The 24,036-nt window shown below is 43.6% G+C and overlaps 1 pseudogene and 1 gene segment (V, D, J or C); both read left to right on the top strand.

Annotated features, from left to right (window-relative positions):
- Window positions 1-2,166: 2,166 nt before the first annotated feature.
- Window positions 2,167-5,080, top strand: LOC125463941 (immunoglobulin lambda constant 7-like). The segment is given in 2 exon segments: window positions 2,167-2,572; window positions 4,581-5,080. Coding segments are annotated over 2 exon segments (342 nt in total).
- Window positions 5,081-14,992: 9,912 nt separating this feature from the next.
- Window positions 14,993-22,996, top strand: LOC125464323 (immunoglobulin lambda-1 light chain-like; annotated as a pseudogene).
- The last annotated feature ends 1,040 nt before the right edge of the window (window positions 22,997-24,036 follow it).

Below are 24,036 nucleotides of genomic sequence, written 5' to 3'. Positions count from 1 at the left end.
ACATGTTTTGTCATTTTCCTGTAAATTCTCAAACTGTTCAAGGATAAACACATTTTTAATAATTCATATTATCAGGCATGCGATCTTTCCAGCAATGTGACTTTTTCTGTGCATTAAGTGCATGAGTTAATGAGATCTATCAGAAACATCTGGACCTTTGAGTCTTAGCTTTCTCTATAAAAGCTAAGCGATAATAGTCACTGCATTTTAATGTTTCTTTTTCTGCAAAAGGGATTGGCATGGACTTCAAAGTGTTGAAGAGTGAATAATAATAACTCTTCCACTGAAAAGTGCTTCTTTGCTTCATTTCTTACATAAGCACCCCACTATCTTCTCTAGTCTGGTTTGGGTGGGTGCTCTTCTGAAGGTGGATGTAGATTCGATGAGCGAAATGGTCTCTTTCTGCAATGTTGGGATTCTACAAGTCTACGACAGTTTCACTGCACACAAGAACTCCTGCTGACGTGTTCAATAGTATCACTCATACACAATGGCATTTTGACAGGGTTTGTATATGAATCTCTGGTCTGTTTTCAACAGACTCCAAACATGGCGGTAGAAACTTGAAGGGCTGAATGGTCTCCTCAGTATGATATAATTCACTGATTCTATACTTATGAGTTGAAAGTTTAAATGTTCATGTTTAAATGTTTATATTTAATAAAATGTGAGCAGCCATCAAGGTTTTTAATTCATTTTGTTGTCTCCGACGGCACGGTTTGGGAGTGGGTACTTACCCGGTTGGGGGCTGGGGTGGGGTGAGGAATGTAGGTGGCATTTGCTGGCTTTTGTTTAGAAGCTTGGAACTGAATCCAAGACTTTTAAACACATCGGTTTGGTAATTGGTCACCAGTAACCGAGTGGCAAGTAGCTGTTCCCACCCCCGTTCCCAAGAGGCGTCTCTCACGTGACTTCACACAGCGCTGCACATTCAGAGCTCCTTGCAACTGAAGTGAAATACCAAGAGGACTCCGATTGGCTGGGATTTTGGCGGGTTGACATGGAATTGGTGGCTTTTGAATTCTATTTTGAGTCAAGCGAAGCATTCATCCAATTCCGGGGCGCCAGCGTGAGTTCAGGTCATCTCACTTCTAATCGGGCCAGCGACTTGTTCTGAAGGTTCACTGTGAATATTCCCGCAGGTTTGTTTTGTTCTTTCGATTAGCTGGAAAACAACGAGCAGAGCTTTAGCCGACAGCGCGCTCTTCACTTGACTGTATTCACACAGCTGGGGTGTGAATTCCCAATGCAGAGGTACTGAAACCACAGTCCCACATCCCAGACTGGATTCTGAGAGCTTTCCTACATGTTAGAATATAATGCCACTCCTGTTGCACATAAACTGTTATCATTTGTCATTTATCCACAATTCTATACTAATGTGAAAACAATCAATGAAGTAGTACAAGTTTAATATTTTCAAATGCAGCAAATCAGCACATTTTCTTGCAAATGCTTGGTAGCGATTTAATCTTCATTCTTTTCACGGAGATTTTGACGACAAATTAAGTCACTTGTTTCACTTTGAAGGGCGAGGCACTTCGCCATTTCAGTGTCTGGACGCTCAACGCCATTCAGAAGATTCTATGTTACATCGAGAGTGATTTTCATTCTATAGAACTCGAGGGAATATGGTCGCAATATACTCAGGCTCACATTACAGGACAGCCCCCGGAAATTATCAAATGACACTTCCCTGCATCAACTGCAATGCAAGTATATCCTTCCTTAAATATGAAGCCTAAACTGTGCACCATATTTCAAGTGTGCAGGAATCATCACCCCGCATCCCTCCCCCAAGCCACTCAGAATTGGATTGAGATTGATTTATTCTTAATCTGTAATCAGTTTACTTAGCAAATTGTTTCCTGTGCCTGTCTGCTAACTGTATGTATTCCTCTATTACACCAAAGCCTCTCTGGACATCAATATATCGATGTTTCACAGTGGTTATAAATATTCTGCTTTGCTATTAATGTTAACAAGTGGATACTTCACATTTGTCCATATTGTACTTTTGGGTTTCTGTTTGTGTCTTCCTTCTCTTTACAGTCTGCGTTACCATTTAGGTATTATCATCAGCAATCTTGGGGACACATTACTCTCTTTCGCTGTATTTGGTCATTAATATAGTATAGAAATCGCTGAGGCCCAAGTGCTGACCTGACGCCAAACAGCTGAGTTGGAATCTATGCATACTTACAAAGGGTCAACTGGAGAAGAAATGTAAAATTAACGAGAAGATTTATCCCCTGCTGGGTTTTTGTTTGAACCAATAGACCGAAGTGGAAGAGCTTTAATATCAGGCCCATGTATTCATCAAGCGGTTTGAAACGTGATGTGGTAACTGTTGACGAAAAAGGCAGGCACCATGGAATGGAACAGAAGGGGGCGCACTCTATGTGTTAGTGCGGAGGTAGCGGTGCGGTAAATCTTGTGCTCACCTCAAACTTGCAGTCTGTTGAAGAAACGAGAGTCTGTGATGGTCGAAACTCTGCCTCTTCATCTCCATGGCTGTCTCACTCTGAGCAAGATACCTGTGAGTCTGATGCCATGGGTCCAGTAGAAGAAGGTTTGCCGCAGCTGTCAAAAACAGCCGGGGGGCACGTGCGAGTTTGCAAGTACAATTTTCACAACATTCACTAACACATGGGATATGCCAGATTCGTGTTAGGAAGTTACAGCGGCAGGTGCACATATTTTGCGAATGAGACAATGATAACCTACTTGCAGAAATTAACAGATAAATTGGGAAAATTGTAATTTGACCCAAAAAGAGTTAAATATTTTGAGACGAGAATCTTATCGTATGTCTTTCCTACGCTACTGGAATTTCGATCCTCTTGAGCCATAATATTGCATTCAGCCTGTACAGACAAGACTGCCTGTGTTTGCTATGCCAGCCAGTGTAAAATGGGTGTACTTATATGAGTCAGTCACTGAACTTAACAGCCGCAGCAACTTCAGTCCCGCAGGTACCTAGCACCGAATTATCTGCAGTTGAGCGTGGCCTGCGGGGCCGGAGATGGCAGATCATGGGCGCGGGGAAAATGCAAATAGGCTTCAGGTCTTTACATCCACTCACCCCGTCCATCTTGCGGAAACCGTCCACGGCTACAGGCAACAGGATTCTCTCCCCCCCCCCCCCCCCCACCCCCCACCCCGCCACTTCGTGTTGCCTTATTTATTTACAGTTCATGTCTGTTGATCGTGTTGCATATAAACTGCAGTCATTGTGAATTGTCCAACGAATCTATACTTAGCATGCGTGTAATCAGTGAAGTCGTTAGGGTTTGTTTTTTCTCAAAAATATGACAAATCAGCACAACACCGTTGCAAAAGCTTTGTAGTTATTTAATCTGCATTGTTTTTCAAGGGGGTTTTGATGACAAAATAACGTTACTTGTTTCACTTTTAAGTAAGACTTTTACGCCTGATTTTTAATTCGTTTTTGCAGTGTCTTGCAGTTCAAGGCCCTTCAAAATATATTATGTTTCAATGAGATGGACTTTCGTTCAGTAGAACTCCAGAAAATACGGACGCAATGTACTCAAGCTCATTTTATAAGTCAACCCTGTGACCTCAGGAATTATAAACGACCCTTCACTGTACCAACTGCATTGCAAGAACATCTTTCCTTAAACAGTCCTTTCAGCGCGTAGCTGAGACCGTTGTAGTCTGCTGCAACAACTCGAAAGGGGTTGAAATTCCAGATCTTGATGAGCAAGGGACAACCATTAGAGGTAGAAGATGGTCCTGTTGAGAGCAATGGTTCAAAGGTTCAGTGACGAACTGTAGAAGGCAAGGAAGTTAGGCAGTTTAGCCATTAGACATCCTGCAGAAATCACAGTCTGAAATCAGTTTTTTAAAATGAAAATTGTGTTCCACTGTTAAGAGAAATCCTTCTAATAAATACAAATGCCTGTAAAACAATCTATTTCCTGAAATTTTACACGGTTTCACTAAATGGACGGCAAATAGCACATTTTAATTGTTGCACTATTTTCTTTCAATAGGAAGCCGCTTCATTAATTTCTACAGCTATTTACAACAATATACCTCGAATCGAAGTTCCACTTGTAATAAAAGTGATCACAATTTTTTCACATGGGAACACATCAGAACAAATTTAACATACATTCATGCGTTCATATGACTAATACTGTTTCTAATAATTACTGGTACCTTGACATCTCAATGTAGAGCTATGGAGTTGTATAAAGTGTTATAATCAGCTGTACATTTGCACAAATATCTTGTTTATGTTATTTGGGTACCGTTCAGAAACTAGAAAAGATACATGTTCTGTTCTTTGTAAAATCGGTCAGACCCAATATATCACTGTAGCCCGTCTTAAATCTCAACTTTGTTTCTTCAAAACGAAAACCCAACAGGTGTGTTACCTTCAATATTTCTCAGATTAAATAACACACTGAAACGCACGCAAAACTAAGTAAGCTTCTCTTTTGTTGTACTCCAGGGAAAGACATAATTTAAATTGTATTATCTTAAAAGAAGCCTTCTGTTCTTTAAAAAAAACGCAGTCCCTCAATCAACTATACCTAATCTATTTTAAACAGGCCCGCAGCAACCATCAGTCTCCCTCCTTCCTCCTTCATCGGTTCAAATCCCGGAAAAGAATAAGGCGACCGCAGCGTGTTTGGTGAGCGGTTTCAACCTGGGCGCTGTGGAGATTCAGTGGACGGTAGATGGCAGTGTTAAGGGGCGCGATGTAGAGACCAGCCGGATCCAGCTGGAGACGGACAACACGGTCAGCGTGAGTCGTCATCTGATCCTGTCAGCCACACAGTGGAACTCACGTGGGCTTTGCTCCTGTGGGGTTGAACGCGAGTCTCGGGCAAAACCGTTTCAGACAATTATCTCGAGATCCAGTTGTATGTGACCAGTTTTTTTTTAACGGACTTATTGGTGTTAACTGAAACGCTTCTATTCGTTTACAACTATGCATCCGATCAAGTCGATTAAAAAACAGCAATAATGTGATTGTATCTTGGGCACTTAATCATTATGAATCTAGCCCAACACAGCAATTCAATTAAACGATTGAACGAGCATCAAACGCAACACTCATTTTTCGTGTTTTTCACCTTAAATATGTTCAGTGGCCTCTCACCTCCTGCGCAATCCAATTCAAATCAATTGAATTTGGTTGATCATTTGGTACATCCCTATTTGCAAAAAAAGTACAAATAGAATTATTTTACCCCAATCATCTGGATAGTATTGAATATAAGCCTTTAACGCGATCTTTAATGTTCAATGCTCCCTTTCTCGCACTCTTTGTGGTTCTGGAGGGAATGTAATGGATTTGAATTGTTTTATTCCTAAACTGTCCATAACTTCTCCGAATAATTTTGGTGTAAAATTTGACCCTGGATCTGATTTTAATGTCTGCAGGCAATCCGTATCAAGTGAAAAACTTGAGTAACTCTTCCGTAATCCTTTTAGCTGTGATAGTGTGCAATGGAATAGCCTTCTGAAATCTAGTGGACACACCAACTATCGTCAACAAATACTGATTCCCACTTTTTGTTTCAGGTAGGGGTCCTATGCAATCAATAAGACCCTTTAAAAGGTTTCTCAAATGTAGGAATGAGCATTATAAGCGCTGGTTTTATTAATGCCTGTGGTTTTCCAATTGCCTGACAGGTGACATGTCTGGAAAAATTCAATACACCCTTGTGCAGTCCAGGCCAGTAAAAATGTTTTTGTATTTTGGCTTGAGGTTTCCTTACACCTAAATGACATCCGACTAGTAATTCATGAGCTACCTGCAACATCTTCTTTCTATAACCCACTTGAAATAGAACTCGATGAATTTTTGCCCATTTCTCATCTGTCTGAATATGTGATGGCCAGCATTTGCTCATAAAGACATCATTTTTAAGATAGCAGCATTCAGGAATACACTCAGATTCTTCTTCTATGTATGCTTTTTGATACAATTGCTTCAGTTTTTCGTCTTTGTGTTGTAACTCAATTCATTTCTCTGACCTAAACATATCCACTTTGTCCTTCACCTGTTCTTGTTTCTTCTCAACTGTACAATTAAACATGGCCTCTGATCATTCTACTTGAACTTCTTTATCTGTATTCTTTGATTGCTCCTCTTGTTTCAACTGGTGGCTTTCTGACCTTATTAACATACAGTCAGGAAAATTCCTGGGATATATTTCCTATAATAACTCAGTTGCCTGATTTTCCACTAGCTACCATTGCCAAGGGTAATTTGTGTTCCTGGAGCCAAGGGTTTCTCCAGTACTCCTACCATCACTTCTCCACTTCTCACTGGACATTCCAAGCTCCCTCTACACTTCTCATCTTACCATGAATTCCACATACTGGCACTTTTTCGAGCAATAGTCTTTCTGAATTACACATCTCTAACTTACTAGAGTAGCCCAAGACAAACATAGACACGCACAGGAATTCCTGGAGGCATGGTTCTCAACCCATAACACAATCAACAAACATATAGAATTGTACCCCAAATGCAAACCCATACAGAATAAAACCGGAAACGACACTACTCACCACACTGGACCTGACAGTATAAATTCGAAGTGGAGTAGAACAACATTGCTTCATCGGAGGCTTCATTGTGATTATGTTACCTGGCAAGGTGACAAAACGTCTGAATGAAAACAAGCCAGCTCGGTAAGCAAGTCAACAACCACACCCAGGACCCGAGCTAGAAATCTTTGCTATAACCTTAAAGGGAAGGCTCTGTTTCCATGTTGTACAGTTCTATGATCTATATGGTTGGATATTTAGTTCCCATCCCTAATGTGCTGACACTGTGATACCTACAAGGGCTGCCGATTTCAATCTGCACTGCAAGTTAATTTACTTTGCATTGCATAATGCATTCATTTAAGTACAAGAGCCTCAATCCTGCCATGACTGGCCCCCTCTCGGAGTTGTTCTCTGATCTGCTGTGCCAGAAGTTAGACTCCTGACCATTTCCATGCTGACTGTCAATTACATTTTCAAAAAACATTAATAATCTCTCCAGAGACCTCCGCGCCCCGTAACGTTAACCATGTAACTGAAGCTATACCAGCCCTCGCCACTGTTCAGTGTAAAGCCCTCGTTGTGTGATTCACCAGAACTGTCCACCCAGCATGATTCTGGTGTAGCCTGTCCTAATGGATGGCTCCCCACCACCCCCCCCCCTTCCCCAGTATTGTTGCCTGTGTCCCATGGGTTTGAACCTGTTTCTCCCACACAGTCTTTGACCACGTGTTTACATCTTTATTCTAATTGAATCGGTGCACTTTGCTCCTGCCTTAGCAATAATCCGGAGATTGTCACATTTTGGTTCTGCTTTTTTAATTTAGCCCCTAACTGCTCATATTCCCTCAGCATAACCCCTTTCCTCTTTCTATCTATATGATTGGTATCTACATCGCCCGTGACAACTGGATCTTTCTCCTTACACTCCAAGTTTCTATAACACCCAGAACCTGGGCGCCAGAAAAAAAACTTTCCATCCTGGCCACAGAGGACAGCGCCATTCCCCTGCCTGTACGATCCCCAATCACCACTACAGTTCTCTGCACCCCCGCCCCGTACATCTTGGATGGCTCCTTGTTGTCATGGTCATTTTGGAGACGTTGCAGAGGGCATATACCAAAATGCTGCCTGGACTGGAGAGTTTCATTTTGAAGAGAGATTGGGCACAGCGTGTTGTTTTCCAACAAGCAGATGAGATTACGGAAGGACATAATTGAAAAATACAAAAATAGGAGGAATATAGCGAAAAATATCCATGACGACGTGTCTCTTGGGGATTAAAAATGGTAACTGCAGAAATGCATACTTTTTCGGTTGCCAGAAACTCCTTGTGTCTTCAAATTTCTGAGAATTTGATGGTAGAAAGCATAACCCTGATATTTAAGAAAGTTGAAAGAAGTAAGGATTTCCAGGCCTGTTAACCTATCTTCAGCAATAAGAAAAATACTTGACCCCTGTTATTGACGAGGTCAAGAACAGGTTACTTAAAAGTATCAGTTCTTGTGGTGCTAAAATAGTGGAACCAACAGATATGGTTTATTAGAACTTCCAAAATGACGAGGTCAATTTGTTGCTACAGAGAAGTTTAAAACACTAAATCAGTGCTCATTGGCTTGGTCACAATGAAATTGGTTACTAGGCATTGAAACAGGCATGAACAATGAAAAGATAATAAAGTGTGGAGCTGGATGAACACAGCAGGCCAAGCAGCATCTCAGGAGCACAAAAGCTGACGTTTCGGGCCTAGACCCTTCATCATCCCCCTTTTCTGATGAAGGGTCCAGGCCCGAAACGTCAGCTTTTGTGCTCCTGAGATGCTGCTTGGCCTGCTGTGTTCATCCAGCTCCACACTTTGTTATCTTGGATTCTCCAGCATCTGCAGTTCCCATTATCAATGAATAATGAAAAGGTTGTTTACTGGTTGACGGGCTTTAACTAGCAGCATGTCACAGGAATCAATACTTGTGCCTGTACATTATCTATTTTTTTAAAAAATAACTTAAATGAGGAGGCTGAGTAGCACGATGCAGCCAAGTGTTAGAGTGATTAAAGTCAGGTAGAAAGCAATCTGTGAGAAGGATACAAAGAAGCTGCAGGAGAGAGATGGAAGGCTTTGAGATTTGGGCAAGGACATGACCCATAGAAGATATTATGACTAAATGTGATGCTATTCACATTGATTGGAGAAATGATGTTGAAAATCTGGAGATCTTTCCATTCAGATAGCTGTGGGTGCCTTTATAAACGAATGAGAGTAAATGAGCATGCAGGCATAGCGAGCAATTCGGAAGGCAAATGGTGTGTAAACTTTTATTGGCAAGGAATTTGAGTTTCAGACTTAAGAATTTTCGCTACAATTATATAAAACATTATTAATGTCACAGTTGGAGAACTGTCTGCACATTGTAATAAAATGTGAGGCTGGATGAACACAGCAGGCCAAGCAGCATCTCAGGAGCACAAAAGCTGACGTTTCGGGCCTAGACCCTTCATCAGAGAGGGGGATGGGGGGAGGGAACTGGAATAAATAGGGAGAGAGGGGGAGGCGGACCGAAGATGGAGAGTAAAGAAGATAGGTGGAGAGGGTGTAGGTGGGGAGGTAGGGAGGGGATAGGTCAGTCCAGGGAAGACGGACAGGTCAAGGAGGTGGGATGAGGTTAGTAGGTAGCTGGGGGTGCGGCTTGGGGTGGGAGGAAGGGATGGGTGAGAGGAAGAACCGGTTAGGGAGGCAGAGACAGGTTGGACTGGTTTTGGGATGCAGTGGGTAGAGGGGAAGAGCTGGGCTGGTTGTGTGGTGCAGTGGGGGGAGGGGATGAACTGGGCTGGTTGAGGGATGCAGTGGGGGAAGGGGAGATTTTGAAACTGGTGAAGTCCACATTGATACCATATGGCTGCAGGGTTCCCAGGCGGAATATGAGTTGCTGTTCCTGCAACCTTCGGGTGGCATCATTGTGGCAGTGCAGGAGGCCCATGATGGACAAACAAACAACTGCACCTCCCAGTCGCAAACCATTTCCACTCCCCCTCCCATTCTCTTGATGACATGTCCATCATGGGCCTCCTGCACTGCCACAATGATGCCACCCGAAGGTTGCAGGAACAGCAACTCATATTCCGCCTGGGAACCCTGCAGCCATATGGTATCAATGTGGACTTCACCAGTTTCAAAATCTCCCCTTCCCCCACTGCATCCCTCAACCAGCCCAGTTCATCCCCTCCCCCCACTGCACCACACAACCAGCCCAGCTCTTCCCCTCTACCCACTGCATCCCAAAACCAGTCCAACCTGTCTCTGCCTCCCTAACCGGTTCTTCCTCTCACCCATCCCTTCCTCCCACCCCAAGCCGCACCCCCAGCTACCTACTAACCTCATCCCACCTCCTTGACCTGTCCGTCTTCCCTGGACTGACCTATCCCCTCCCTGCCTCCCCACCTACACCCTCTCCACCTATCTTCTTTACTCTCCATCTTCGGTCCGCCTCCCCCTCTCTCCCTATTTATTCCAGTTCCCTCCCCCCATCCCCCTCTCTGATGAAGGGTCTAGGCCCGAAACGTCAGCTTTTGTGCTCCTGAGATGCTGCTTGGCCTGCTGTGTTCATCCAGCCTCACATTTTATTATCTTGGAATCTCCAGCATCTGCAGTTCCCATTATCTCTGTCTGCACATTGTGTCTCCTTACACTGGAATAGTTTACCAGTGGTAGTCGTGGAAGCAGAGTCATTAGTGACATTTAAGCGACTGCTGGACATGCACATGGACAGCAGTGAATTGAGGGGAATGTAGGCTAGGTTATTTTATTTTTGGATTAGGATTATTCCACGGCACAACATCGTGGGCCGAAGGGCCTGTACTGTGCTGTGCTTTTCAATGTTCTATGTTCTTACTTAAAGAAGGCCGTGTTTGCTCCAATTCCTTCTTGTTTACTAGATTTGCTGCTTGACAAACTAGGAGTTTATTTCCTGCAGTTTACAGGAATAAAATATATTTTGTTTGTCAAACGAAAATTGTTGAGAGGCTCAGTGCTCATAAAATGCTTCACAAGGCAAAGGAGTTGGAACCAGAGTCCTGCAAGTGGTGTTCTCAGAGTTTGCCCTCTCAAGGGAAAAGTTCGCTCGACATTTAATTTGAGGGTCGACGTCAGAAATCGCACTACACCCGATTATGATGTGACACCTTTATTTTTGTGATTTTAACAAGCTTTCAGAGCGCAACCCCTTTGTCAGGTGCAGTGAGAGAGTGGAGCACACAGACGGAGTTTATAGGCAGAGGGATCAAGGTCAGAGAGATGAAAAGATCATTCAACTGGTGTGAGTGGATTGTCCGATAATAAATTTCTGCAGGTGACCAAGAGAGTCAGACAGCGAGTAAAGTGTCAACAGCTGGATAACCGGCAAAGGTATGACCTCTAATCCGATTTAGTGAGGCAGAGAGATAATCAAAATAAAATTAAAAACAAAGTGGTGCTGGAGTCAAACTAATTGACTGGAATAACCTGATTGTTATAATGAAACCTGAGGATCATCACGCGACAGGCAAGGTGCCAGAGAAGACGGGAACTCCATGGCAATCGCAGTTGGTGCGGAAATTGAGTCCGCGCCAAGTTGCATCACAAACCAACCTATCCAGCCAACCGAGCTCACCCAACCACTTTAGGTGCCCAATGAGGTTCAATCGAGGACATATGTCGATTGGACCATGGAGTCAAGAAAACGATGGCGGCATTTGTAACTGAACGCTAAATGCTAGATTCCAAAGCTGGGCAGTGCATTCCAGCAGAGGGTTTGAACGTATCTTATAATTGCGCAGTTGTTTAATAGACGAAGAACAATACAGGGTTAAACTGGGGGAAATAATTGAGGAACGGGCAATTATTTAATAACGAAAATAAGAAGTGCAGTGAATGAAAGGTCATCTAGTTCACAATTAATGTATCCGATATCATTATTACTTGCTGCCTATGAACGCAAAGGAGAGGTAAGTTCCTTGTCTTCTCCGGAGGGGTACCAGCGCAGAACGCCTGCTGAGTACTCTTTGACCGAGGGGTTAGTGCTCCAGTCGGCAAACCAGGTTCTCAGCCAGGAAGGCACCGTTAGAGAGAAGGTCCTTTTGGGGATTGGTGTTCGTGGTTTATGCTGGCTTTTTTTTTAGAAGCTTGGAAGTGAATCCAGAACTTCAAAGCATCAGTTTGGTAATAGGTCGGTGGCCAGACACTGGCCCCGTCCACCATTCTCTGTCCAATCACATTCAGATCATTTGGAAACTGAAACGAAATACCACGAAGACTCCGATTGGCTGGGTGTTTAGACGAGCTGACAGCAGATTGGTGGCGTTTGAATTTCATTGAGGAATCGAGGGGCACATTGGCCCAATTCTGTGGGCGCCTGCCTGGCTTCGGATCATTTCACCTCTAATCGGGCCAATGATTTGTTCTGAAAGTTCACTCTAAATAATCCTGCGTGGATTCTATTAATGACTGAGCGGAAATCAAAGAGTAGAGCTTTAACCTACAGCTCTTTGATTGAGTGTATTCATACATCTGGGAGTGCGAGTTCCCAGCGCAAAAATACTGAATCTACAACACCACTTTCCGGATCCGGATTCCCACGTTTTAGAAAGAACTCCAACGTCGGGAATGGGAAACGATCCTGAATTAGTTCTCCTAACAGGGCGGAGTTAGCGATGTTGGGGATTACAGAATAGGGTTCAATCTAATGTTAGGTTTAGATTGGACTTCAGTAAAGCCTTTGACAAGGTTCCACGTGGTAGGCTAATTAGCAAAGTTAGATCACATGAGATTCAGTGAACTCGCCAATTGGGTACAAAGTTACCTTTATGGTAGGAGACAGAAAGGGATGTTTTTCGGACTAGCGGCCCGTTACCAGCGTTGTTCCACAGGACCTGGCACTGAGTCCACTTCTGTTTCTCACTTACACGAATGAATTAGATGTGAATATTAGAAGGTATCGTTAGTAAGATTGCGGATGACACCAAGATTGGCAGTGTCATGGAAAATGAAGAAGGTTATCCAAGATAACAACAAAATCTTGAACAATCGGGTTAATGCGCTGAGGAATGGTAGATGGAGTTTAATTGAATACATGTGAAGTGTTGCATTTTGCTAAAACAAACTAGGGCAAGGGCAGGAATCATACAATGAAAAGTAGGGCCTTGGGTACTATAATAGAACAGGCAGACCGAGGGGATCGGGAACATAATTCGGGAACAAAATTCGGGAACAAAAGTGGACAGGGTGGTTAAGAAGGTGTTTAGCATGTTTGCCTTTTACAAAAGTTCTGTAAGACCGTGACGATACGGAATTTTCCCCATGGTGGGGTATTTTAAGAATAGGGAACGTATTGTTAAAGTGAGCAGAGAACATTTATAAAACGGCATGAGGAGCAACTTCTTTTTGCACAGACTGTGGTTCATGAGTGGAATGAACTTCCAGAGGAAGTGGTGGATGAGGGGTACAGTTACATCAAAAAAAAATTATAAATGCATTGCTCTGAGCGGTCCACAGGGTCAATATGCAGATCAGCTGGTGACGGCAGTCAGCCAGCAGTGGCAGCTGCTTAGTGTCTAGAATGCAATGTTGTTGAAGGAACAGAATCGTAGGTTTTCAACAAAGGTGATCTGGAAATCTTTTGAAGTCGGAAGGGAGACATCGTGGAATGGAACAGCAGCGGGCGCATTCTGTATGTGAGGGCCGAGGTGGCAATGCGGTAACACTCGTGCTCACCTCGAACGTGCTGCTTGAAGAAGGGAGAATCTGTGCTGGTCGAAACCCTGCTTCTCCATCTCCAGCTCCATGACCGTCACGCTGAGCGAGGTATCCGCGAAACTCATGTCATGGGCTCAGTAGAAGGAAAGTTCGTCGCAGCTGTCCAAAATTGACGGTGAGTCACCTGCATATTTGGCAGGTACAAGTTTTACGATATTCACTAAAGATGTCAGATTGATCTCAAGTAGAACGGCAGGTGCACAGGTTTTGCGAATGAGACAGTGATAACCTACTAGTAGAAAGCAACTGATGCTTTGGGAAAATTTTGATTTTTCCAAAAAGAATTAAATCTTTTGAGGCTAGAATCTGATCGCAGGTCTTTCCTACACTGCTAGCACGCCGGCCCTCTTGCATCATAATGTTACATTCAGTCCAGAGAACGCCGGCTCTGCCAACCAGTGTATTTACTTGAGCAGGTCGCTGAACTTACAGCGGCTGCAACATAGTCCCACAGCAACCCAGCGCCGAACTATCTGCCATTGAGCATGGCCTGTGGGGCAGGGGAGGGCAGGTCTCGGATACCAGAAAGATACAAATAGACTTCAGGTTACATCCTGCACATCCACTCGCCCCGCCCTCTTTGAGATAACAGCCCACGGGCACAGGCAGCAAGGTGATTTCCCCCTCTAACTTCTCGTTGCCTTCTTTATTTATAGTTAATTGCGAGTTCAGACCATATCTGTTGGCCCTGTTCCACATAAACTGCAGCCATTGCCAATTGTCCCACTATCCTACAATAGCATGCAAGTAATCTGTGAAGTGGTAAACGTTTAATATTTTAAAAGACGACAAATCAACAAGTCTTTACAAGTGTTTATAGAGGTTTGACCTTCATTGTTTCTCAAGGAGGTTTTGATGACAAGATAAAGTCAATTGTTTCACTTTGAACTGAGACCGTGATGTATGAATTCTGGTTGAAAGTTACCGGCCTTTGCCTTTTCAGTGCCTAGCTGCTGAAAGTCCTTCAGAAAATGTTATGTTTCAATGAGATGAACTTTCATTCGAGGAAACTCCAGAAAATGTGGACGTAATGTATCAGAGATAATAGGAGCTGCAGATGCTAGAGAATCCGAGATAAAAAGTGTGGAGCTGGATGAACACAGCAGGCCAAGCAGCATCTTAGGAGCAGAAAGGTTGACGTTTCGGCTTAGACCATTTATCATTTCTGATAAACGGCAACCTTCGTGCTCCTATGATGCTGCTTGGCCTGCTGTGTTCATCCAGCTCCACACCTTGTTGTCGTGGACGTAATGTACTCAGGTTCACATCATAGGACAACCCTGTGTCTCGAAGAAGTTATCAAAATACCCTTTCCTGTAGCAGCTGCAATGCAAGGATATCCTTCTTTCAGTATGAAGTCCAAAGTATGCACTGCATCACCCGACACCCTTCTCCCTTACCCACAGACTATTCGCATGCAATTAGCGAGAGAGTTATTTGGTCTTACTCTCCAATCGCCTTGCTTTGCAAATTGTTTGCTGTACTTGTCCTGTATTCTTCGTGATAGAACACTGAAAACTTTGAGGCCATTAATATTTCGATTTTTCATGTAGGTAATAAATAATCTGCTTTGCTGTTTATTTTAACAAATGGATACTTCGCATTTGCCCACATTGAACTTTAACATTAACCAATGAATATACAGTGGAGACATTCACGGTGGCGGATTCGGACATGGTCGAGTATCATGGGGCCGAAGCTGCTCAACGGTTCATATTGACTGTCATGAACGTGTTTGGATATATCCAGATTGGAGATGACCTGTTGTCAATAGAACCTATAAATAAATTGAACTCATCATTCAGTGGAGAAGCTCACCAGATCTACAGGCACAAACAGCCCCTTACATCAAAGAATAAGCACTTGAAGAATGACTTCTGCAAAGTGATTGAAGGAAGAAAGACACTGAAGAAGGCTGATGGCCGGCGGCGAAGGAGAAATGTCATTCAATTAACCAACCTCCCATTCTCTTGATGAAAAACAACTGCACCTCCCAGTCGCAAACCATTTCCACTCCCCCTCCCATTCTCTTGATGACATGTCCATCATGGGCCTCCTGCACTGCCACAATGATGCCACCCGAAGGTTGCAGGAACAGCAACTCATATTCCGCCTGGGAACCCTGCAGCCATATGGTATCAATGTGGACTTCACCAGATTCAAAATCTCCCCTTCCCCAACTGCATCCCTCAACCAGCCCAGTTCGTCCCCTCCCCCCACTGCACCACACAACCAGCCCAGCTCTTCCCCCCCACCCACTGCATCCCAAAACCAGTCCAACCTGTCTCTGCCTCCCTAACCGGTTCTTCCTCTCACCCATCCCTTCCTCCCACCCCAAGCCGCACCCCCCGCTACCTACTAACCACATCCCACCTCCTTGACCTGTCCGTCTTCCCTGGACTGACCTATCCCCTCCCTACCTCCCCACCTACACTCTCTCCACCTATCTTCTTTACTCTCCATCTTCGGTCCGCCTCCCCCTCTCTCCCTATTTATTCCAGTTCCATCCCCCTCTCTGATGAAGGGTCTAGGCCCGAAACGTCAGCTTTTGTGCTCCTGAGATGCTGCTTGGCCTGCTGTGTTCGTCCAGCCTCACATTTTATTATCTTGGAATCTCCAGCATCTGCAGTTCCCATTATCTCTGATACAATTGAGACATTGGTGGCGGCGGATTCCGACATGGTCGAGTATCATGGGCCGAAGCTGCTCAACGATTCATATTGAACTTTAACATCATTTCGGATTCAGTCAATGCCTCTTCACGTATTTCAGGCTGTTTGTGTCCGCCTCCTCCTTGCAGCCTGCGTTTCCATTAACATTTGTATCATCAGCAAACTTGGATACTTTTTTTTCACTTGAATGAAGCTATTGATGTATAAATCGCTGAAGCCCCAGCGTTGAATCGGGTCCAAACAACTTTGTCACGATCTATGCATACTTAAGGACGGCCGCCGAGAGAAGGGTGTATACCTTGTCGTTAAGTCTGAGGTTTTTTTTGAACCAATAAATCGAAGCGGAAGCGTTCAAGGTCAGGCCCATGTATTCATGGACAACAAAAACAGAAGTTTTTGGGAAAACCCAGCAGGTCTGGCAGCAACTGTGAAGAAAAATATTAGTCCGGTGACCCTTCCTCAGAACTGATGTTAGGTAGAAAAACGTCGAATTATATGCAGAAGATAGGAAGGGGGATGGGATATGAGTAAACGACAGGAACAAAGAGAAAGAACAGTTGGATAAACAAAGGAATCGATAACACTTTGGCTAGGGGGATGAATAGCTGTTAATGGGACAGTTAGTTACTAACAATAGGTAGTGTGTAATGGCAGGCCATGTGATAATAGCGTCTGGTGTGTGGGGTAGGGGGATGGGATTTCGGAGAGTTTAGGCCCTGACGTCCTGTAGAAGGCGTTCCGACCGAAATAGTGACCTCCGTGCTCCTCGGATGTAATCTGACCTGCTGTGATTTTCCAGCTTGTCACTTACTGACGAGGTAGAAGATCGTCCTGCTGTGAGCACTGGGGCGAAGGTTAAATGACGTACTATAGAAGGCAAAGAAATCAAACTCCAATTTTGACACAGTAATTTAGCCAACGCATAATCCGTAGAAAACACAGTCTGAAATCACAGAAAATGTTTTATATACAAAAATTCTGTCATACTGTCAAGTGAAAATCCTTCCAATAAATACGAATGCCTATAATACAGACTGTTTCCTGACATATCACCCAGTTTCACAAAACGGACGGCATAAAGTACATTTTAGTTGGTACATTATTTTCTGTCAGTAGGATGCCGCTTTATATAGTTCTGCAACTATTTGCAACAATCTATCTTCAATCAAACAGTAAATGTTAAACTTTGCAAAGAACTTGAATCTAAGCTTCAACGAATTTAACCTTTAGAATAAAAACACGAAAATGCTGGAAATGCTCTACAGGTCTTGCTGATTCCCATGGAAATAAAGAGGCTGTATCCCGTCAGAGACTGAAGGAAAGTTTCACAGTTTTTGTCAAACCTGCAGAGTGAAATTAAATAAAGGTTTATCCCCAAGGTAAGAAATGTTTAATCAGCAGCATAACAGATGTTAAACTAAACAAGAGGGAGGCAACAGTAATCATCGCGTGCTTTGGTGAAGAAGCGAAAGCAGTGTCAGTAATGATTAGAATTTAATTCCATACTCGTTCACAGGCTCCTTTTGGGCCCACAAACCATGAACTACCGCCCGCTGCGTGACTGACCTATCGCCTATTAACTCATTATTCCAAAGATTCGTTCCTACCATCCTGGCTCGGTGAGACATTATTGGAATTTCATTTATAATTCAACCTGTAGCGGAATGAGCGCAAGTTGCGCAAAACGCCCACACCAGGGTGTTCCAATTCAATTGGAAAATGGTGCCCGTCGCTCAACGCCATTTGTTCCTGACTTGCCAGATTTCTTTTCACAACCTGCCTTGGTGTCATGACCGACCAAAGGAAAAACTGTGGAACATAGGAATAGGAGTAGACCATTCAGCCTCTCGACCCTGTTCCGCAGTTCGTTGACCCGCCCCATATTCCTGATTTTGGCCAGTATCCCTCAATACAGTCACTTAACAACATTTATCTATCTCAGAGCTAAAATTAAATTTAATAGACTTTTTCAACTCAACCAGTTAGTCCGTGAAACCTAAACACAATCTCAAATTTTTTTCAACTAACAGCGAATGCAAGAAAGGTGATAGATAACGAAGGTGATACAAAACCAAATGCAGCAGATGTTGAAATCCAGAGAATACACAGGAAATTCTGGGAATATCAGTTCAGGAAGCATCTGTGTTTGAGCATAGTTGTCCTTCCCAGTGATGAATTGTCCCAGTTATGGGGTTGGAGCTAATACTGGGAGGACTCGGTGTCCATCACTCTACCCAGAACACTGAGACTTTGGGGTGTTGGTAAATGTGTCAAAGAAACGGTGCACGCTTCAGCAGCTAAATTATGTCTTTTATGTAAACACAAAATACTGCGGATACTGGAAATCATAAATAAAAACAAACAGTACTGGAGAAGCATCTGTTGGGCGAAAAACAGAGATAACGATTCAAGTTCTTTGGAACTGAAGAAGTCTCTCGACTCGAAATGTTAAATCTGTTTCTGGCACCATTTATTGTTGCTTGTTTCATGGATTCAAATCCAATTTAACAATTTAGCATGCACAGAACACACTCTGGTAGAGTATTAAGGCTTTTGACAACGGTGATTTTAGCTGGTATAGAAAGGTCACGAAATGAAATATGAATCCAGTTTCTCCTTCCGCAGATATATCCTAAACTGATGTGTCCAGCATTTTCGGTTCAGTTTTGGAATTTCCGCATCCGCTGCATTTTCTATTACCTTCCTGTATTTGCTGTTCGCTGAAGTGATTTGAAATTGTGTTTGGGTTTCAAAAAATGATTGGTTAAAATATTAATTTGCATAACAGCAGAGGGTAACGCCTTCTTGGGGTCAGGACTTTTTAGAAGAGTTTGCCTTTCAGCTGATCAAATAACTGTCAGGCCAACGCAGCGTCTTTAAACTTTTCACAAGGACGGACTGGAAACGTGTTGCCGTTGTGTTCTCTTTCAGTGCGGCCGGTGAGTGTTTTCATGTTTAGGTAAAGTCCGCCTTGTGAAGATTGCCTGCTGTGTGGATATTCAACAGTTTCGATAATTGATCAAAGTACACAGTAGTAAGATTTTTGATGTTTTTTTTTCCCCTCCCCGGTTTCAAGCGCGCAGATTACGGTAAATCAACCGCTTTCAAAATCGACTGCTCCCGGAGGGGCCGCCCAGATTAGTTGCACCCTGTCTGGTCACTCCTTAGGAAGCAGCAACATATTTGGTATCAGCAGAAATCTGGAAATGCTCCTCGGTATTTGCTCTATCACTACGCTGGCAGCAGCACGAACAGACCCTCAGGTGTTCCGACTCGGTTTTCGGGCTCTGTGTCCGGAATCACAGGAACGTTAAGTATCAGCAAAGTTGAATCCGGAGACGTCGCGGAGTGTGCCATATGGAAACGAATATTTACTTCTTCGGCACAGGCACCACGCTCAGTATTGGCAGTGAGTAAAACCCCCTTCCGCACAAGAGTTCAAAACTTGATTTCGTTGAGTAACGTATTATACATGTCTACCTGCTCCTCTGATGCTGCTTGGCCTTTTGTGTTCACCCAGCTCTTCTCTTCTCCATCTTCAGTCCGCCTCCCCCTCTCTCCCTATTTATTCCAGAATCCTCTCCCCATCCCCCTCTCTGATGAAGGGTCTAGGCCGGAAACGTCAGCTTTTGGGCTCCTGAGATGCTGCTTGGCCTGCTGTGTTCATCCAGCTTCACACTTTGTTATCTACACCTTGTTATCTCAGTCTCCAGCATCTGTAGTTCCTACTATCCTACTATTCATGTCTACCTTCTATTCTGCAACAATTATAACATCCTGCTCACAATGGAATATAGATTTAGTCCAAATGATCTAGAGCTGCCCTGTTAACTGGTTAAGGACTGAGACTTGCAGGGCTATGAGGTTTTCTGCTCAGAGATTCTACGGTTTGTTCGTGTTGAGCTTGCTTTACCGCAACCACGAGAAAATGTCCACAACCAGAAATTGCTCGAGAAACTCTACAGTTTTGACATTATCTTTGGAGTGAAAGCAGAGCTGCCATTTCGAACCGGATCACTCTACATCACAGCTTGATGTTAACTCTGCTTTCTCTCAGTAGATGCTGCCAGACTGTTGAGTTTCTCCAGGAATTTCTGTTTTGTTTGACATCCCCACAATCTGCAATTGCTTGTTAATTTTAGTGAAATACTTAGGACACTTCCGTTCCGCCGTCTCGTCGGGGAACACAAGGAATGGACCCTCACCAATTGATTGGTGAGGCGAGAAAGGTAACCCCGTAGAAACTAGCCCTTCAGAACACGAAGGGCATCGGAAACATAGAACATTACAGCGCAGTACAGGCCCTTCGGCCCCCAATGTTGCGCCGACCTGTGAAACCAATCTCAAGCCCACTTAACCTACACTGTTCCGTTATCATCCATATGTTTATCCAATGACCATGTAAATGCCCTTAAACGTGGCGAGTCTACTACTGTTGCAGGCAGGGCATTCCACGCCCTCACTACTCTCTGAGTAAAGAACATATCCCTGACATCTGTCCTATATCTATCACCCCTCAATTTAAAGCTATGTCCCTTTGTGCTAGCCATCACCATCCGAGGAGAAAGGTTCTCACTGTCCACCCTATCTAATCCTCTGATCATCTTGTATGTCTCTATTAAGTTGTCTCTTAACCTTCTTCTCTCTAACGAAAATGGCCTCAAGCTAAAAATGGGTGGTAACGTTAGCCTTAAATAAAAGAATGAACGGCGGATGCTGGAGATCTGAAATTTAAACCGAATATACTGGAGAAACTCGGCAAATCTGGCAGCATCTGTAGAGAGGTCCAGTGACACTTGTTCAGATCTAGTAAATTTAAGCTTCCATGTTTTGCATTCTCGATTTTCTTGGTTTTCTCCGCTGTGATCACTGTTGCATTGAATCTGGCGGCTTCGAACTACGACTGAAGTTCAGTCCGAATGTTGATTTAAATTGAGCGCATAGGACGTAATCGAAGGACCCAGGAAACTCTTCGTTTGTTGCGTATTGGTTAAGTGAGGTGCACCTAATGGAAAACTGTGAATTCTCAAAACGACGCACAAATAATGCGCGAATACTTCCCTGAAGAAGCAAATGCGGGACTGTAATTAAATCGACGCATTCAGGTGTATCAGTTGTGGTCAACAAAATCTGGTAAAACTCCGAACCAGTGCACAATCTTGTTAAAATGAACTTAGGGGTGAGCATGAGGTCAGGAGCATGATCACATTTTATTATTGCACTGTAAGTACTGACGTTGTCAGATCGTCAAGTGCATTGAGAATAGACAGTACTGACCGAAATTTCCTGTTCTTTCTGCTGTTGGAATCTGAGCTCAGTTTTTGGTTAGTTTGACGTCAGTTATCAGAGAAGACCTAATGCAAATCACACTCTGAACCGCATTAGTGGAATTGGGAATATTTAATTGACTGACATAATAGACCTAGCCTCGCGCAATATCTTTTCGAGGTAATCCTGGCTAGATAGATAAATCACGTATTCAAGCAACACAGGTGCGCATTGGTGAGATTTTGGACTTGGCGGCAGAGCGAAACAGCTGCTAATGGGAGGGCTGCCTATTTGCATTTTTCTGTTGGTGTTTCTGTGACAAGATGTCTACTTACCCACCCATTCTTTCAAAGTATGCGTGTACGGATGGAGGGGGTGGGGCGGGAAGCAGAGAGCTGGTGTAAAAGAGGATGGCGTACCTCAAGTTAAAAACAGTCGTAGTGAATTAATAGCGATATAGTTCCAGCACAGGATGGTGTATACCCTGGAGAACTTGCAACTGGTGGTCTCCCCATACATCTGCTGTTCACACCCTTACAGGCGGTAGAGCTTTCGGGTTTGGAAGGTGCAACTGTCAGAGCCTCGGTAGATTGCTGCAGTGCATCTTGTATACGGTATAATGTTTAAACTGGTGGATGGTGTGCCAGTCAGGTGGACTGTTTCGTTTGGGATGATGTCGGGTTTGGAGAGTGCTGTTGAAGCTGTGTTTGAATGGCCGACCAGACGTGGGGGAATCAGGAAGCGCGGTTATTGGTCGCAGCTTTCCTAGTAACTGCCCTGTTCTTGTAGCCATTTCAAGTACATGGTTAGAACAGTTTTATTTCTGGTAAATGATAACCCATGATGTATCGATAGCGGGGCTGTAATGCGGTAACAATGTCTTTGAATATCAAGAGGAGATGAGAGCTGCCTATTACTTATTTGCTTTACATTAGCAACAGTTGAGCGTACCATTTGGACTAAAACTGATCACAATTTCTTCACGTTAGCAGACCACAACAACTTTAACATATGTTCATGTTGTCATATTATCATTACTGTTTCTAACAATTGCCGGCCCCTACCTATCTCCAGGTGGAGCCATAGCAGCTTTATGAAGTGTCATCAGCAGCGATACAAACGTGTTCTTTATGTTTTTCAAGGAATGCCATACAAAATAGAACAGATATATATTCTCTGTCAACTTGGTCAGACCCATTGTAACATTCCAACATTTTGTATCGTCGGACCGAAATCAAATCGGTCTCTCATATTCAGTCCTTCTCGGATTAAATATTACATTGAAATGTGCGCAAAACTAAGTGAACCAATTATTATATTCCATGGTTGACATAATTTAAATTGGATTATCTTGAAAGGAATCTCCTGCTTTAAAAAACGCAGTCCCTTAACTCAAATGAACCTAATTTAAACAGGTCCGCGGCAACCATTAGTCTCCCTCCTTCCGCCTTCATTGGTTCAAATCACGGAAAACAACAGGGAGACTCTCGTCTGTTTGGTCAGCAGTTTTAACCCGGGCGCCGTAGAGATTCAGTGGACGGTAGATGGCAACATCAGGGGCGATGGTGTTGAGACCAGTCGGGTCCAGCAGGAGACGGACAATACGTTCAGTGTGAGCAGTTATCTGACCCTGTCAGCCTCAGGCTGGAACTCACATGAGCTTTACTCCTGTGCGGCTAAACACGAGACTCAGGCAACTCCGTTTCAGACAAGCATCTCGAGATCGAGCTGTATGTGATTTCGAAATTGCCGCTTGAATCAACTGAGAAAGTTCGTTCGTTCCTGTTCATACCTCCCATGTGGCAATATGGTGGAAATTGTTTGCATTTCGGTAAATTAAATATGCTCATCGCGGTGTAAAAGTAACTGTTTTTTACGGACTTGCATGTTACCTGAAATGTCATTGATTAATACTTTGCGCCTATGGATCCGATCAAGTCAATTAAAACACAACAATCATGTGATTATTTCTTGAGTATTTAATCATTATGAGTCGATCCCAATGGAGCAGTTCAATATAACAAATGATCGAACATCAAACGCAGCATCCATTTTCGTGCCTTTCAGCTCTGCCAGTATGGGCCATATCTATTGTGGCTTCAGCAATTAAACGCTCCCGGAAGAAAAACGTTTGCAAAGTGCTCAAGGGTTCGATGAAACATGCTGTTCCCCAAGGCCCCAAAGTAAGTCTGTCATTGAAAGTCGGTTTAAGTGTGCGTGTGTGCGAGCGCGCGTGCGTGTGAATCCGAGTGGGTTTGTAAATGTGTGTTATCTGTGTGTGCAAAGCTAAAAAGGACACGTCATATGTCTCTCGTAGAGTACAATGCCTGAGCATTGCAGCATTCAACAAACGAACATCAAGCGATTGATAAGCGGAGAGGAAAGCGCTGGAAAGTAGTTCAGCAAAGTTATTGAATAAACAGTCTTAACGTTTCTAAATTTAAAGAAACTAAGAAGATTAGTGAAACTGAAGTTGCGCTAATGTACGGCAAAAAGGGCTAAACCAAATTAGATAAACAAAATATCCGAAGCATTGAACGAATGGTGGAGAACGAATTGAAGACTGAGGACCTAAAAGAATCGTTGTTGAGACTGTGTCAAATTTGAATTAGCTTTGTTGTCACATGTCCTCGCACTGGTACAGTTTATAAGTCGCCACTTGCAGCGCCATTTTAGATCCAAATTTAGAGGAACTGGCATAATCGGAAGAACAAGAGTTCGCCCTTGAGCTGGACCTTAAAGCGGGGAGCCCTATTTTCAGAAGGCTGGGGCCACGAA

This window comes from Stegostoma tigrinum, chromosome 26 (assembly GCF_030684315.1).
Source record: "Stegostoma tigrinum isolate sSteTig4 chromosome 26, sSteTig4.hap1, whole genome shotgun sequence".
NCBI classification, from domain to species: Eukaryota; Metazoa; Chordata; class Chondrichthyes; order Orectolobiformes; family Stegostomatidae; genus Stegostoma; species Stegostoma tigrinum.
Note: the sequence above shows the minus strand (reverse complement) of the source record. Positions and strands in the feature narration are given on the sequence as shown.